Below are 14,099 nucleotides of genomic sequence, written 5' to 3'. Positions count from 1 at the left end.
GAAAATCACCAGTGTATTTGAGTTCAGCAACCTGTTACGCTATGTTGTCGGATTTGATGACCCTGCTGTATGTCTGTTGCTTTTCACATCAGAGCAAAATCCTTTCTAGGATATTAAATAGAGGAAATTAGACATCACCAGAGTGAATATCGGTAACAATAAAGCCATTCTATGTGAAATAAAGGGGAATAACTGATATCAGTAACCTGTTACACTGCCAATTTCTGATTTTGGTGAACTTGCTATATATGTTGCTATATGTCTCATCAGATAAATAATTTATAGGAAATAGAATAAAGACATCACCAGAGTGAATTTGGGTAACATTAAAGCCATTCTGGAAGAAATAGTGGTGGGTAACAGATTTTGGTAACTTGTTATGCTGCCTTGTCGGATTTGGTGACCTGAATGTCTCTTGCTGTTCACATCAAACTAAAATGCTTTCAGAGAAATATGTCCATACAATTTCTAGTACATAAAATTGAGGAGGTTAGGCATCATTAGAGTAAATTTGAGGAGCATTACATACAGTCCGTCCATAATAAAAATAACAACAACAACGTAAATTAACAACTTCCAGCGCATCCGGATGGACTGGACCACTTTAATGTATTTCATATATAAATAACAATCAGAAATGAAATAAATAAAAAACAATCAAAATGACAGAGCAAGCAATAGCACTCAGAAACCTTGTCTAATTTCTTGCGTTGAAAGTGTAAAACTATTTCTAAATTCTATATATTTGGCAATGAAGTAGTCTACATGGGTCTCATATTCTTACTGCAGAGTCCAGAAGTATGAGATCTGAGAACATCATTGAAAATGTCTTAATTTTGCAAATATTTTTCTTTGTCCATCAGCACTGGTGCTCAGCTACATGAACAAAACCTGATGATCATGTGTTCAATCATAATTTGAGAATATTTCAAACAGCATTTTTAACTTCAGTGGAAGCACTGACCTCTGACCTTCTGACCTAGAAATCTGAGTCGTAATCAGAACTCTGTTTTACTATTTATAAAGCAATTATGGAGATTTTTCCCTAAAAATCACAGCACAAAATGTAAAAAAATTGTCTTGAGGGCAGAAGTATTAATGTCCATAAAGAGTTCTTTATTTTACAGCCACTAAAACATTAAGTACAAAAACAAAGTACATGAAATCCAAAGAGCATTCCTGATGCATCCATCCACATAAATTATGGATGCATCAGGTCAGAATCATAAAATCTTACAGATCTTCACAACTCCAGACGAGTGTGTGATATTATCAGCATCTCTATTGTTGCTCTGCAAAGTGTGCAGAACAAATCCCCTGTTATTCTTGCCACGACTGATAATATATCTGAGGCATCAGAAGTAGAGAGATGCACTCGTCATGTTTCCGTATCTGGGATCTGCAGCTGAGATTTGAGGTTTTTGTCCAACAGTATTAAACTCTGTACCGCCAAACTCCTGCAGTCTGCGTCACAATCATTCTCTGCCACATCTGTACACAATAACACATTTATTATAACATACAAATACTCACACATATAAAGAGTCATAAAAACCATCTCTACCTGCTAGCCAGGCTCTGGTCTCCATCAGGTCGTCACCGAGCTCGGTGAGTAAGTTCTCACTGGGCATGCTCAGAAACACAGCACACACTGCGAACATAACACCCCTCCTCACCATCCTACAGTTAAAGCAAGAGAGAGCATGAGATGACATGTATATGCTTATAATATAATGCATACTGGAACACAAACTTACTGGTCAGTGTGGAAGCGCACAACCCAAACAAAATCCAGCAGAGCTCTGCCCATTTGAGATGCAACCTGACAAAAAGACACCAATGATTATATGAAGGATATATCACTCATAAGAGGGTTGCATGATTTGAGAAAAAAATCTAAATTTGATCAAAATTGCATTTTAAAGAGACCATATTAGGTCCTTTTTTCAAAGTCTTGATTTTGTTTTTGGGCTCTACTAAAATAGGTTTTCATGATTGAATGTACAAAAAACACATTGTTTTACTAAAACTCTGAGACACTGAAAACACGGGCGGATCATGAGCTGCTCATGTGTAAAACACAGCGCCACGCTTCACTCTGAAAGACGCAGTGCATATACTGTATTTAATTAAGTTGCAGCCTTTGCAATTTGATAATCACTCTAAATCCATATTGCCATTTTGGTTTTATTTCAATTAATTATACAGCCCTAACATTAATTTATTTAATTAGCATTCTATAATACTGCTCATAATATTTCTTCGGTACGTGTACTGTGCACGGCATGCAAATCTTTTTTTATGCATGGAAAACCCTATCATTTACCAAAAGGTGCAGTAAATATTAACATAGCTTACTATGTTGGAAGACTGTATCCCACAATGCAATGTGCTTGATCTTCCTAAATAATTGCATTAATTTCCAAAATGATAACTGGAATGATGTTGGAAGACTGTATCCTGTAGCTTGTTTAAATGTGTACATATTGTGTAATACTTATTGTGTTTGTGTATGCTTTTACAGGTGCATTGATGGCCAGGTGCATTAGCAGCCCAAGTGTGTGCAGCAACCTTCCTAGCACCAGGTGATCACCCCCCAGAAGGTCAAAGGTCACCTGCGACCTATAAGAGACATGAAATCATTGTGATAATGCTTGTTTATTTAGCACTAATCTAGATGATTGTCACATGGTTCTTCACAATATTTAACCACTAAAAGACCTGTCATAGTTCCTGAGCAGCGGGAAGAAGAAAAATCCAGCGACTGGAGCATAACAGTTGGGAACAGCTTGGACGGGTTGAGTCCCACCCTGAGCAGAACAAACACAACACATTATTAGACATCAAATCGCTGTTGATGTGTAATAAGCACCTTTCTGAGGCTGTCTCACTTTGCTAATTCGTCTGGTTTTGCTCTGGATCCGTTTTTCCACGATCTGCCGCCAGTGTGTGATGTCATCACATCGCTCTATAGCTGCTGCTGCAGTGATTGGCTGAGCTCCAGTGTGCTTATTCCTGATTGGCTCAGACAGTTCCTGGGCAGAGAGAGCAAGGACCTAAAAGAGTAGAGGTGTTCGTTTAGTTAGTTTAGGTTGCATTTAGAGTTGACAATCTTGTTCCATCACAATAAAAACAGAAATATTGTTAAATATTATTACAATTCAAAATAACTATTGTAGTATATTGTAAAATGTTATTTATTCCTGTGATCAAAGCTGAATTTTCAGCATCATTACTCCAGTCTTCAGTGTCACATGATCCTTCAGAAATCACTCTAATATGATGATTTGCTGCTCAAGAAACATTTGTGATATTATCAATGTTGGAAACAATTGTGCTGCTCTCTCGATATAAGCATCAGTAATTAAAATTAGCCTAATCTAACATTTAACTATCATTGCAAACATGAATTATGAATAAATATGGCATTTTAGGATGAAAGTATGTCAGTTGTCTGTGTGCATTCATTTTAACATTAGTCTGACCTCCAGAATGTCCAGTCTCTGTCTCAAGTTGTAGTTGAGAGAGTAGAACTCTGTCGTCCAATAATCTACAACCTACAGAGAGGAAAAAAAGGTCACTTGCATCTGGATCTAGGTAGAGCTGAGCTGATGTACTCATCCGTCTGATGTCTTACTGGTTTAATGTCGGTAACAGTGAGGGCCACCATGGCGTTCTGCCGCAGTGACTGGAAGCGCGGCGTGTTGAACCTGTCCTCCAGGTGGAGCAGCACTTTACTGAACTGAACACTGACCTATACCACACACACACAGACAAACCAGTGAGTAGTGAGATACACAAGAGTTTCAGTCATTACAAGTCTGCTGTGATGACCTCTGACCTCTTGTGTGGCCTTCACGTTCTTCCTAAGAAGAGAGTCCAACACTTGCAGACTGAGTTCAACCCTGTCAGCATCATCAGATGACATTAACGCTGCAAATAAAACACAATACGATACAATAACCGCAGAAAATATTCTCAGACAAAACGTGAATTACAACTAGACTGTTCTTTGATTGCAGGGTTATTATCATTAATTGTGTGTGTGTGTGTGTGTGTGTGTGTGTGTGTGTGTGTATGTGTATATATATATATATATATATACTTACATACATACATATATACATACATACATACATACACACACATATACACATATACATATATACATATACATGTATATACACAAACACATACATATATACATATATATATTAGATGAACAATAGTAGTAATAATAATAATAATAATAAATAAATAAATAAATAAATAAACTTATAGTAATATTTTTTTTTTAAATAATAAAATTGACAAAAGCACATAACAAAATTACTTAAAATTAAACTAAAAATAAATTGAAAACTGAATCTAATTCAAAACATTAATATAAAACTATAAAAGTACATAAATAATTCTACAATTATTTAGATTTTAGATCACCTTCCAGACAGTCCCTGATGTAGCGGGGCGGAGATGATTCCTTCTTCTCCTGATCAGCTGACATGTCATATGGAGTCAGATCATCATCACTTAAAAAAGAATAGTGATGTCGTTTCAAGATAAGTGTTATGAGCGAGAAAGGTACAGTTCTCATGTGTTTTTAGGGTAGTGTAGATGTACCTGTCCAGTTCAGAATCACTCCCGCGACCCGGCTCTGTTGTCACTGACCGACCCGCTGAACCCTCAACTTTGGGCTCTGGTTGAAGACTGGAACAAGTCATACAGATGTCAGAAAATAAGTTACACTATTGCAAAACAGAGAAGTCGCATCAGTATGCAAGTCACATTTTATTATTATAACTTATGCCACTATAATTTATGCTTGTTTTATACTTGTATTGTTCTTTTGTGAATACTTGTTTGCGATTTGTTGCAGAGTGAGGGGATTATAAGCTGCAGCACATTTCAGATTCAACTAATAAACCAGAAAATATGGTAAAGTGAGGTGTGCTTCTACCTGCTGGAGACATCAGGCTGATGTTCCTCGTCCTCATCCTCAACAGATGCAGACTCCATCAATGACTTCAGCTCTCTGATCTCCTCATCCGGCTCGTACTGACACAGAACAACAGCTCAATTAGCATTAAAACAGTCAAACGCTTCATTCCCTCTATGAACCACACAGGGAATGAAACATTAATATATCTCAAGTTCACAGTTGTAATGATGGGCACATCTAAAACTTTAGCTTGCTGCAAATATGCAAGATGCTTTCAGGTTTGGTAAGGATCAGAAATTCATCATCAGAAGAGCTTTTCATTGGCTGTGTCTGAAATCGCCCCATACCCTTAAACAGGACACTATTTGAGAGGACAGTCATTTGCAGTGGTGTCTGAAACCATAGTGGATGTTATCAAGTGCACTCATTTACAACAACTAGTGCACAACTGATGTACGCTCAACGGCTAGAGAATACCCATAATGCACTGAGAGAGTAGCGAGTCAAATGAATTCCCTCGTCTGACCAGAAGATGGCGCCGCAGCTGAAACATCCATCCACTGGTCTACTGCCAAACATGTTAATTATGTTTAATTGCTTATTAAATAGATTTATATATGCTAGTTTCAATGGCAGAGTGCAAGATAAATCTTTTCATTACTTCTGGAGCTGCCAGTTTGCTATGTTTCAAATGATTATTAACAGCAAGAACAGACTATGGAAAAGCGGAAGCACTTCCGGCGCACTCAGTGTCCACGTCCAATCGTTTTCATTCACTCCTTCAAGTGGACTATATTAGTGCAGTAATGTTCGGAATAATGAATGAGATTATAGAGGGCGATTTCAAACAGTTTCTCACCTGAAATTTTAATTGTGATCCAGGTGTGTCTAATTTATGGCTAAGACACTCGCCCACGGCCATACCCATCCGACGAATACGCACAATATTGCTATCTAGACGACACTGGACACCTCCCAGCATGCATTGCAGCATCTCTGTTGAACAGAAAACCTCATAATACACTAGAACGTAGCAGTTAAAAGTCTGGTAAGTGGAAAAATATCTTTGTAAATAATTTGGATACAACATCATTTGAGATCTACAAACACTTGTGCATTACCTTGTCGTAGTTCTTGTATTTCAGAATCGGTGAGTAAAGCCACACACAGCAGTAAAGCTTTACTGACGTACAGCTGCTGTTCCACAGACGTGTGTTTCACGGCACTGCTGTTACACCACACCTGACACACACTCCGAAGGACCTACACACACACTTCTCATTAAGCAACTTCTTTTGCATTTCATACAAAAATGACTGATTAGCACAACTAACACGGTAGATCATCACACCTGTTTAAGCAGCATCCGGCGCTCGGAATCCAGAGCCAAATAACCAAGAACAGACTTTACCAACCGAGTCTGAGATCAAGGGTACGGGAGAACGAGAGAGACAGGAAAAATAAGAAATGTCAATGTCCATGTCATGCAAATAAAGAACATCTTATTAATCTCATGCACACTATCGTTCAAACGTTTGTGGTCAGTAAGATTTCCTTTCAAGAAATGTATGCTTTCATTCAGCAAGGATGCATTAAATTGATCAAAAGTGACAGTAAAGACATTTTTAATGTTACAAAATATTTCTATTTCAAATAATTGCTGTTTTTTTTTACTTTCTATTCATCAAAGAATCCTGGAAAAAAAAATTCCACAAAAATCGGAAACTGAAGAATGATTTCTGGAGGATCATGTGACACTGAAGACTGGAGTAATGATGCTGAAAATTCAGCTTTGATCACAAGAATAAATTATATTTTAAAATATATTACAATAGAAAACAGTTATTTTGAATTGTAATAATATTTCACAGTATTGTGATCAAACAAATATAGCCTTGGTGAGCAGAAGACACAATAAAAAAAATCTTAGCTACCCCAAACTTAAGTTATGCTTTCAAAATTGAGAAATTATGGTATCTGAATACCATGGTACTTTGATGTAAATATGAAGGTACTGAATACCATAATCATATACCATAGTGTTTACATAGGATCATATTATTATTATGATGGTGCCCGTATAACTTTTTAGTAAAGGTTGTAAGATTTGAAAGAAGCATTCTTGTTTATTAATAATATGTTCTGCGGTTAGAGACATTGAATCTTGTTGCCACTCACTGGGTGCTGGTACTGCTGCAATAACAGTTTATGAGTGAGAACAAACTGAGCTTTCTTATTGGTCACCACCAGGTTTCCCATCAGCCTGGACGCAGCAGTGGCCCTGAAACACACATATGAGTTAGAGTCGACTAACAAACAACTACTACATTCTGCTCTCTAGAATCAAGCACACTCTCTTACCCGCTGAGGCAGCGCATGAGTCCTGTGATGACACACTCCGTGCACCTCTCCGGAACGTTCTCCAGGAGTCTCTGCGTCACACGCTGCCACAGCGGGTCCACGCGGGTCAGAGACGAGAGCCGGGGGGCCAGTATTTCAAATACCTGAGCTACAAAAACATGCACACAGAAACTAATGCAGGTTGACATATAATTCAGTGGAAATATGAAAATAAATTAATTAGTTTCACTACAATCAGTGCAGATAACCTACAAAAGTTAAAAAAAATTAACTTACAGCTGTATCCTTGAATACACACTTTTCCCAACACCTGAGCAACAAACTCGAGAGAGCAGTCCCGTCCCGCTATACCAGAGAGATACACATGAGTGAGGCAAAATAAGACGGATGGACAACAAATATGCATTCATATATTCAGTGGTCGCAATGATGCGTAAAAAATATGCAGTGGTCGCATTAAAATATGCAGTGGTCGCAATGAAGCATTATAATATGCAGTGGTCGCAATGAAGCATTAAAATATGCAGTGGTCACAATGATGCGTTAAAATATGCAGTGGTCGCATTAAAATATGCAGTGGTTGCAATGACACATTAAAATATGCAGTGGTCGCATTAAAATATGCAGTGGTCGCAATGACGCGTTAAAATATGAAGTGGTCGCTATGATGCGTTAAAATATGCAGTGGTCGCAATGACGCGTTAAAATATGAAGTGGTCGCTATGATGCGTTAAAATATGCAGTGGTCGCAATAATGTGTTAAAATATGCAGTGGTGGCAATGACGCATTAAAATATGCAGCGGTCGCATTCAAATATGCAGTGGTCGCAATGGCGTATTAAAATATGCAGTGGTCGCAATGATGTGTTAAAATATGCAGTGGTGACAATGACGCATTAAAATATGCAGTGGTCGCATTCAAATATGCAGTGGTGGCAATGACGCATTAAAATATGCAGTGGTCGCATTCAAATATGCAGTGGTCGCATTAAAATATTCAGTGGTCGCAATGATGCGTTAAAATATGCAGTGGTCGCAATGATGCATTAAAATATGCAGTGGTCGCAATGACGCATTAAAATATGCAGTGGTCGCAATGATGTGTTAAAATATGCAGTGGTCGCAATGACGCATTAAAATATGCAGTGGTCGCATTCAAATATGTAGTGGTCACAATGATGCATTAAAATATGCAGTGGTCGCAATGATGTGTTAAAATATGCAGTGGTGGCAATGACGCATTAAAATATGCAGTGGTCGCATTAAAATATGTAGTGGTCACAATGATGCATTAAAATATGCAGTGGTCGCAATGATGTGTTAAAATATGCAGTGGTGGCAATGACGCATTAAAATATGCAGTGGTCGCAATGATGCATTAAAATATGCAGTGGTCGCAATGACGCATTAAAATATGCAGTGGTCGCAATGACGCATTAAAATATGCAGTGGTCGCATTAAAATATGCAGTGGTCGCAATGATGCATTAAAATATGCAGTGGTCGCAATGACGCATTAAAATATGCAGTGGTCGCAATGATGCGTTAAAATGTGCAGTGGTCGCAATGACGCATTAAAATATGCAGTGGTCGCAATGATGCAATAAAATATGCAGTGGTCGCAATGATGCATTAAAATATGCAGTGGTCGCATTAAAATATGCAGTGGTCGCAATGACGCATTAAAATAAGCAGTGGTCGCATTAAAATATGCAGTGGATTGCAATGACGCATTAAAATAGGCAGTGGTCGCAATGACGCATTAAAATATGCAGTGGTCGCATTCAAATATGCAGTGGACGCAATGACGCATTAAAATAAGCAGTGGTCGCATTAAAATATGCAGTGGTCGCAATGATGCATTAAAATATGTAGTGGTCGCAATAACGCATTAAAATATGCAGTGGTCGCATTAAAATATTCAGTGGTCGCAATGACGCATTAAAATATGCAGTGGTCGCATTAAAATATGCAGTGGTCGCAATGACGCATTAAAATATGCAGTGGTCGCATTAAAATATTCAGTGGTCGCAATGACGCATTAAAATATGCAGTGGTCGCATTAAAATATGCAGTGGTCGCAATGATGCAATAAAATATGCAGTGGTCGCAATGATGCATTAAAATATGCAGTGGTCGCATTAAAATATGCAGTGGTCGCAATGACGCATTAAAATAAGCAGTGGTCGCATTAAAATATGCAGTGGATTGCAATGACGCATTAAAATAGGCAGTGGTCGCAATGACGCATTAAAATATGCAGTGGTCGCATTCAAATATGCAGTGGACGCAATGACGCATTAAAATAAGCAGTGGTCGCATTAAAATATGCAGTGGTCGCAATGATGCATTAAAATATGTAGTGGTCGCAATAACGCATTAAAATATGCAGTGGTCGCATTAAAATATTCAGTGGTCGCAATGACGCATTAAAATATGCAGTGGTCGCATTAAAATATGCAGTGGTCGCAATGACGCATTAAAATATGCAGTGGTCGCATTAAAATATTCAGTGGTCGCAATGACGCATTAAAATATGCAGTGGTCGCATTAAAATATGCAGTGGTCGCAATGATGCATTAAAATATGCAGTGGTTGCAAAGACACATTAAAATATGTGTTCCTTCTTTTCTTTAGAAGTATCTCAGCCCTGAAACATGTGATACCTCTGAGAGCGTGGCATGTCTTCTCTAGTGTGTCCAGTATGCTGGCGGCCAGCAGTGGGTAGTACTGCTGTGGCAGGAAGGCGTCAGGTGTGTTTGTGTGCAGATGGTTGGAGGTGATGGAGGGTAAAGCTGCAAGGTGGCCAATGATGATCTCTCTCAGCTGAGGAGTGTCTGCATAGGAACCACCTCCCTCACATCTGGACCACAGCAACACCTGGAGACGACCAGCAGAGAGGAACTTCTCCAGCACAGACACACATCGCTCCAGACCCGCACTCTCACTGTGTGTACGAGACAGAACACATCATAAGCATATCATTTAAACCTGTCCATCAAAGGCAAATGTATGACTAATTAATAAATAATAAAAGATATCTTAGACAGATTGATAGATGGATAGATGGGTAGACCAATAGGACAGACAAATAGATAGATAGATAGATAGATAGATAGATAGATAGATAGATAGATAGATAGATAGATAGATAGATAGATAGATAGATAGATAGAAGGACAGACACAGATAAACAGATAGACAGACAGATCCTGATGTCTCTCTCACACACCCTGTGGAGCTGATGGTGTCCAGCAGAAGCAGGAGTGTTTGGTCCGGTGGACCCCTGAGGAACATCTCATCCCAGAGCTTCTTGATCTCCTCATCATCATCATCACGTGATCTGTTGAACCAGTGCGAGCTCTGCGCGCTCACCAGCACCTGAAGCGCGCGAGTGTAGTGTAGGCGCGTGAACTCGTCGTCCTCCAGGTAGTGCGTGAGTGTGCGCAGCGCGTGCACGATCTCCCCGGAGTCTCGTGAGCTGGAGAGAGTCCTCAAACACGAGCACACCTGCAGTCGCACCTCGGACCCCATGACGTCACGGAACCGAGGTCCAGTTTAATGCAGCATCACTTTGACAACATAATATACAAAATGTCACTGTGTGAATTTGGCAGGTGGACTCATATCCTGATCATTCTAACCTCTATGTCAAATAATCATTTAAATTAACAAATAAGAAGAAACCATTGATTTACATTAAATTAAGAATCTGAGCAGCAGAACTACTACAAACCTCATATAGAATAACCAAATTCACCCTTTAAGAATAGCAAAATATAATATAAATTATATAGTTACAGCGCCTCCTGCCTTCAGTTTGTTGAAGGTTTAAAGTCATTCAGATATAGCAAAATATGAAATAACTCGCAGCATCATTCGTGTTGACAAACCCATGTGATTGCGCTCTAATACGTGTCCGTGTAGATGCAGATAGCCAGAACAAAGGTTCCTATCAGAAACCATTTATTCTATAATAGTTCACTAGATGGTGCAACAGGGCATGTTAACCTTCTTAAAACCACATCACGAAATGGACTATAAATCTTTTTGAAATAAATGTTGCATGCCAAGTCATTGTTAATAAAAAAAAAAATCGTTTATGTTATATTATATTGTTTAACTTATTTGCTGGAAAGCACTTCGTTCAACGGCTGTTGTTTTAAATGTGCTATATATATATATATATAAAAAAATTGTAGCTATTGCATTTGCGAAGTTTATTAACAATAAGTTAATCAATCATTATAAAAACATATTTGATCTCCCAAAAACTGAACAGCACTTCAAAATAATCCCCTTTTCATTTCTACAAAATAAGAGGAATCATAAAAACTGCATGTTATTTATTTATTTAGTACTGTCCTGGGGTGCGTTTCCGAAAGCATCGTTGGCCAACTATGGTCGCAAGTTCATCGCAATGTCCATTGAACTCTATTGGTAACGACGGAACTTGCGACCATAGTTGGCCAACGATGCTTTCGGGAAACGCACCCCTGAATAAGATAGTTTAAAAGATGTCTTGTGGTCTACATGTAAACATTATTTATGTAAAATATCTTATTCAGGACAGTACTAAATAAAAAATAACACGTAGCCTATGTTTTTATGATCCCTCTTACATTGTTAAAATAATTAACATTTTATAGATTCTGCAAGGTGTATGTAAACTTTTGACCACAACTATACATGCATGATATATATATGTGTGTGTGTGTGTGTGTGTGTGTGTGTGTGTGTGTGTGTGTGTGTGTGTGTGTGTGTGTGTGTGTGTGTGTGACGAAGTTAAACGACTTATGCTGGAGGGCAAGCACTGACCTGAAGTGGACCTCTCACTGTCGACCTGTAGAGGTCTCTGTCTGATGCAGTCGTAGAGGACTCATCTGTCATCGTGGAAGCCAGAGTGCACCATAACAACACTGTTCTCCTCTGTCTATGGTTCTCCTGCTCCAGCCTAGAACATCAAGGCAGACTCTGGTCTATTCAAAGAGTCCAAAATATGGAGCACTGGTCCAGTCTGAAACTCCAGGGAGAGTTGGCAAAACTGCCCTGCGCGGACCACTCTATCACACACATCTACAGCAATGCCACCATCAGTGAAGAGATCCTAACCTTCTGCGTAAAAGCACGTCTGCAGGTTCTTCCTACATAATACAACTTATCAGTGTGGTTTCCCTCCACCCATTCGCCCCTCTGCATGTTGCATGCCCCCCCTCCCCCTCCCCCTCCCCCTCCCCTCAACACCTGGAGTCAGTAGCCCACATCATGAACAGTTGTTCATCACTTAAAGGACTATATATTGCCAGACATGATAGACTTGTGGACCTCATTGCTGCTCAGGTTCCCTGTGTGGGTGATGAGCACATTTTTAAACACACTACTGTACAGTCTGAATGGTTTAACTCACCTGCAAACACTTTTTTGGGAATTGCTAATACACCCGATATCGTTAACATCTCTCAGAATGAAAAAAAGTTACACTAGTTGAGGTCTCGTGCATTTGGCTCATTTATGGAGGACTCTTACTGTTCTAAAATATCAGTCATTGATATCGATCATTGAGAACCTTAGGTACAAATGCTGGCTTATTGTGCTGGTGTTTGGCAGTCTAGCTCATGTACACAGGCTGGCGATCCGTGGACTTTGCATTGGGGGGATTTCCAAAACAGGGGCCAAACAGTTGGCAAAGTACTGTTCAATCTCAGCAACTATAGGAAGCATGTTTGTTTGGAAAAGGCGATGCTTCCTGTACCCTTAGAACGGTTTAATCCATAACAATGTGCTGATTTGTTTTAATCTGTTGGATTATTTAAAAAATGTGATTCCTAATGAAATTTGACTTGTAATGTGGAACCAAATAAAGTATATAAAATGTGTGTGTATGCATACATGTGCATTCTATGATGGGCATCAGCATTCATATATAATAGGACTGAATAAACAGAACCCATGTGATTTTTTTATGAAAGTAAACACAGTGGTGTAAAATACTTGAGTAATTTTACTTGATTACTGTACTTAAGTATTATTTTGGGGGATTTTTACTTTACTTGAGTACAATTAAAAATCAGTACTTTTACTTTTACTTAATTACATTTTTTAAGAAAAAAAAGTACTTTTTACTCCTTACAATTTTATTTACAGTCAAAAAGTACTTCTTTTTTGGAGATCACTTCATTCTATTTTTCCTTGCTATTACCAAACCAATTGAATTGCGCTGATGCCTAGTTTAATTAAGTTTAGTGTCTAGTCTAATTTAATGAGATTTGTTTTCACATTTCACCAAATTGGTCAGAATTTGGTCATTGGTCCTTTGGAAGTGACGTCATGTCGCATCTATTACCACAATGCACAGCACCTTGACCTAGAAATTAGAGAAATTATAACAGGAATCAGGGGGACAATCCAGCAGCCGAAGAGCGTACCACCCCGGGGGCCACCATTGGCTAACAAGCCATTACCTGCTGTTAGCATTCCATTGACTTCCGTTCATTTTGGTAGGAGTGTAACAGTTCACAAAATTCACGGTTCGGTTCGATACGATACACTTGTGTCACGGTTCGGTTCGGTACGGTTCAATACAGCAAAAAGAAAGAAATGCCAGAGAAATTTCCTTGATTACATTTTTTTTTTTTTTTTTTATTAAAACTATCATAAAGTATGATTTTTTTTTTACTTTGAGCAATTCTGGAGCTATAATTGACTCTTCTTAGGAGCATATAAAACAAAACAGTTCCTTGGAAAAAATTTAATTTAATATTGTAGTAGTTATAAACAAAGGTTTATTTTAGTTCAGATTA

The 14,099-nt window shown here is 38.5% G+C and overlaps 1 protein-coding gene across 2 annotated transcripts; it reads right to left on the bottom strand.

The window, feature by feature from the left end:
• Positions 1-563: 563 nt before the first annotated feature.
• Positions 564-11,224, bottom strand: telo2 (TEL2, telomere maintenance 2, homolog). Of its 2 annotated transcripts, none has more exons than XM_081353217.1 (21): positions 11,036-11,220; positions 10,532-10,871; positions 9,966-10,246; positions 7,577-7,645; positions 7,301-7,448; positions 7,118-7,220; positions 6,291-6,359; positions 6,061-6,202; positions 5,799-5,935; positions 4,958-5,055; positions 4,621-4,707; positions 4,441-4,529; positions 3,842-3,933; positions 3,638-3,754; positions 3,486-3,557; positions 2,892-3,056; positions 2,722-2,810; positions 2,523-2,622; positions 1,758-1,822; positions 1,565-1,680; positions 564-1,491 (listed from the first exon to the last, which is right to left on the bottom strand). In XM_081353217.1, the coding sequence occupies exons 2-21, from the start codon at positions 10,831-10,833 to the stop codon at positions 1,379-1,381; spliced, it is 2,454 nt and encodes an 817-aa protein (XP_081209343.1). In that variant the 5' UTR covers positions 10,834-10,871; positions 11,036-11,220; the 3' UTR covers positions 564-1,378. The 2 variants fall into 2 exon arrangements, with proteins under 2 accessions (XP_081209343.1, XP_081209344.1); XM_081353218.1 differs by having other exon boundaries at positions 565-1,491; positions 11,101-11,224.
• Between the last annotated feature and the right edge of the window lie 2,875 nt (positions 11,225-14,099).

The sequence above is a fragment of the Scardinius erythrophthalmus genome (assembly GCF_964197995.2).
Source record: "Scardinius erythrophthalmus genome assembly, chromosome: 22".
In the NCBI taxonomy this organism is placed as follows: Eukaryota; Metazoa; Chordata; class Actinopteri; order Cypriniformes; family Leuciscidae; genus Scardinius; species Scardinius erythrophthalmus.
The sequence above is the reverse complement of the archived record's forward strand: the minus strand, read 5'-3'. Positions and strand labels throughout refer to the sequence as shown.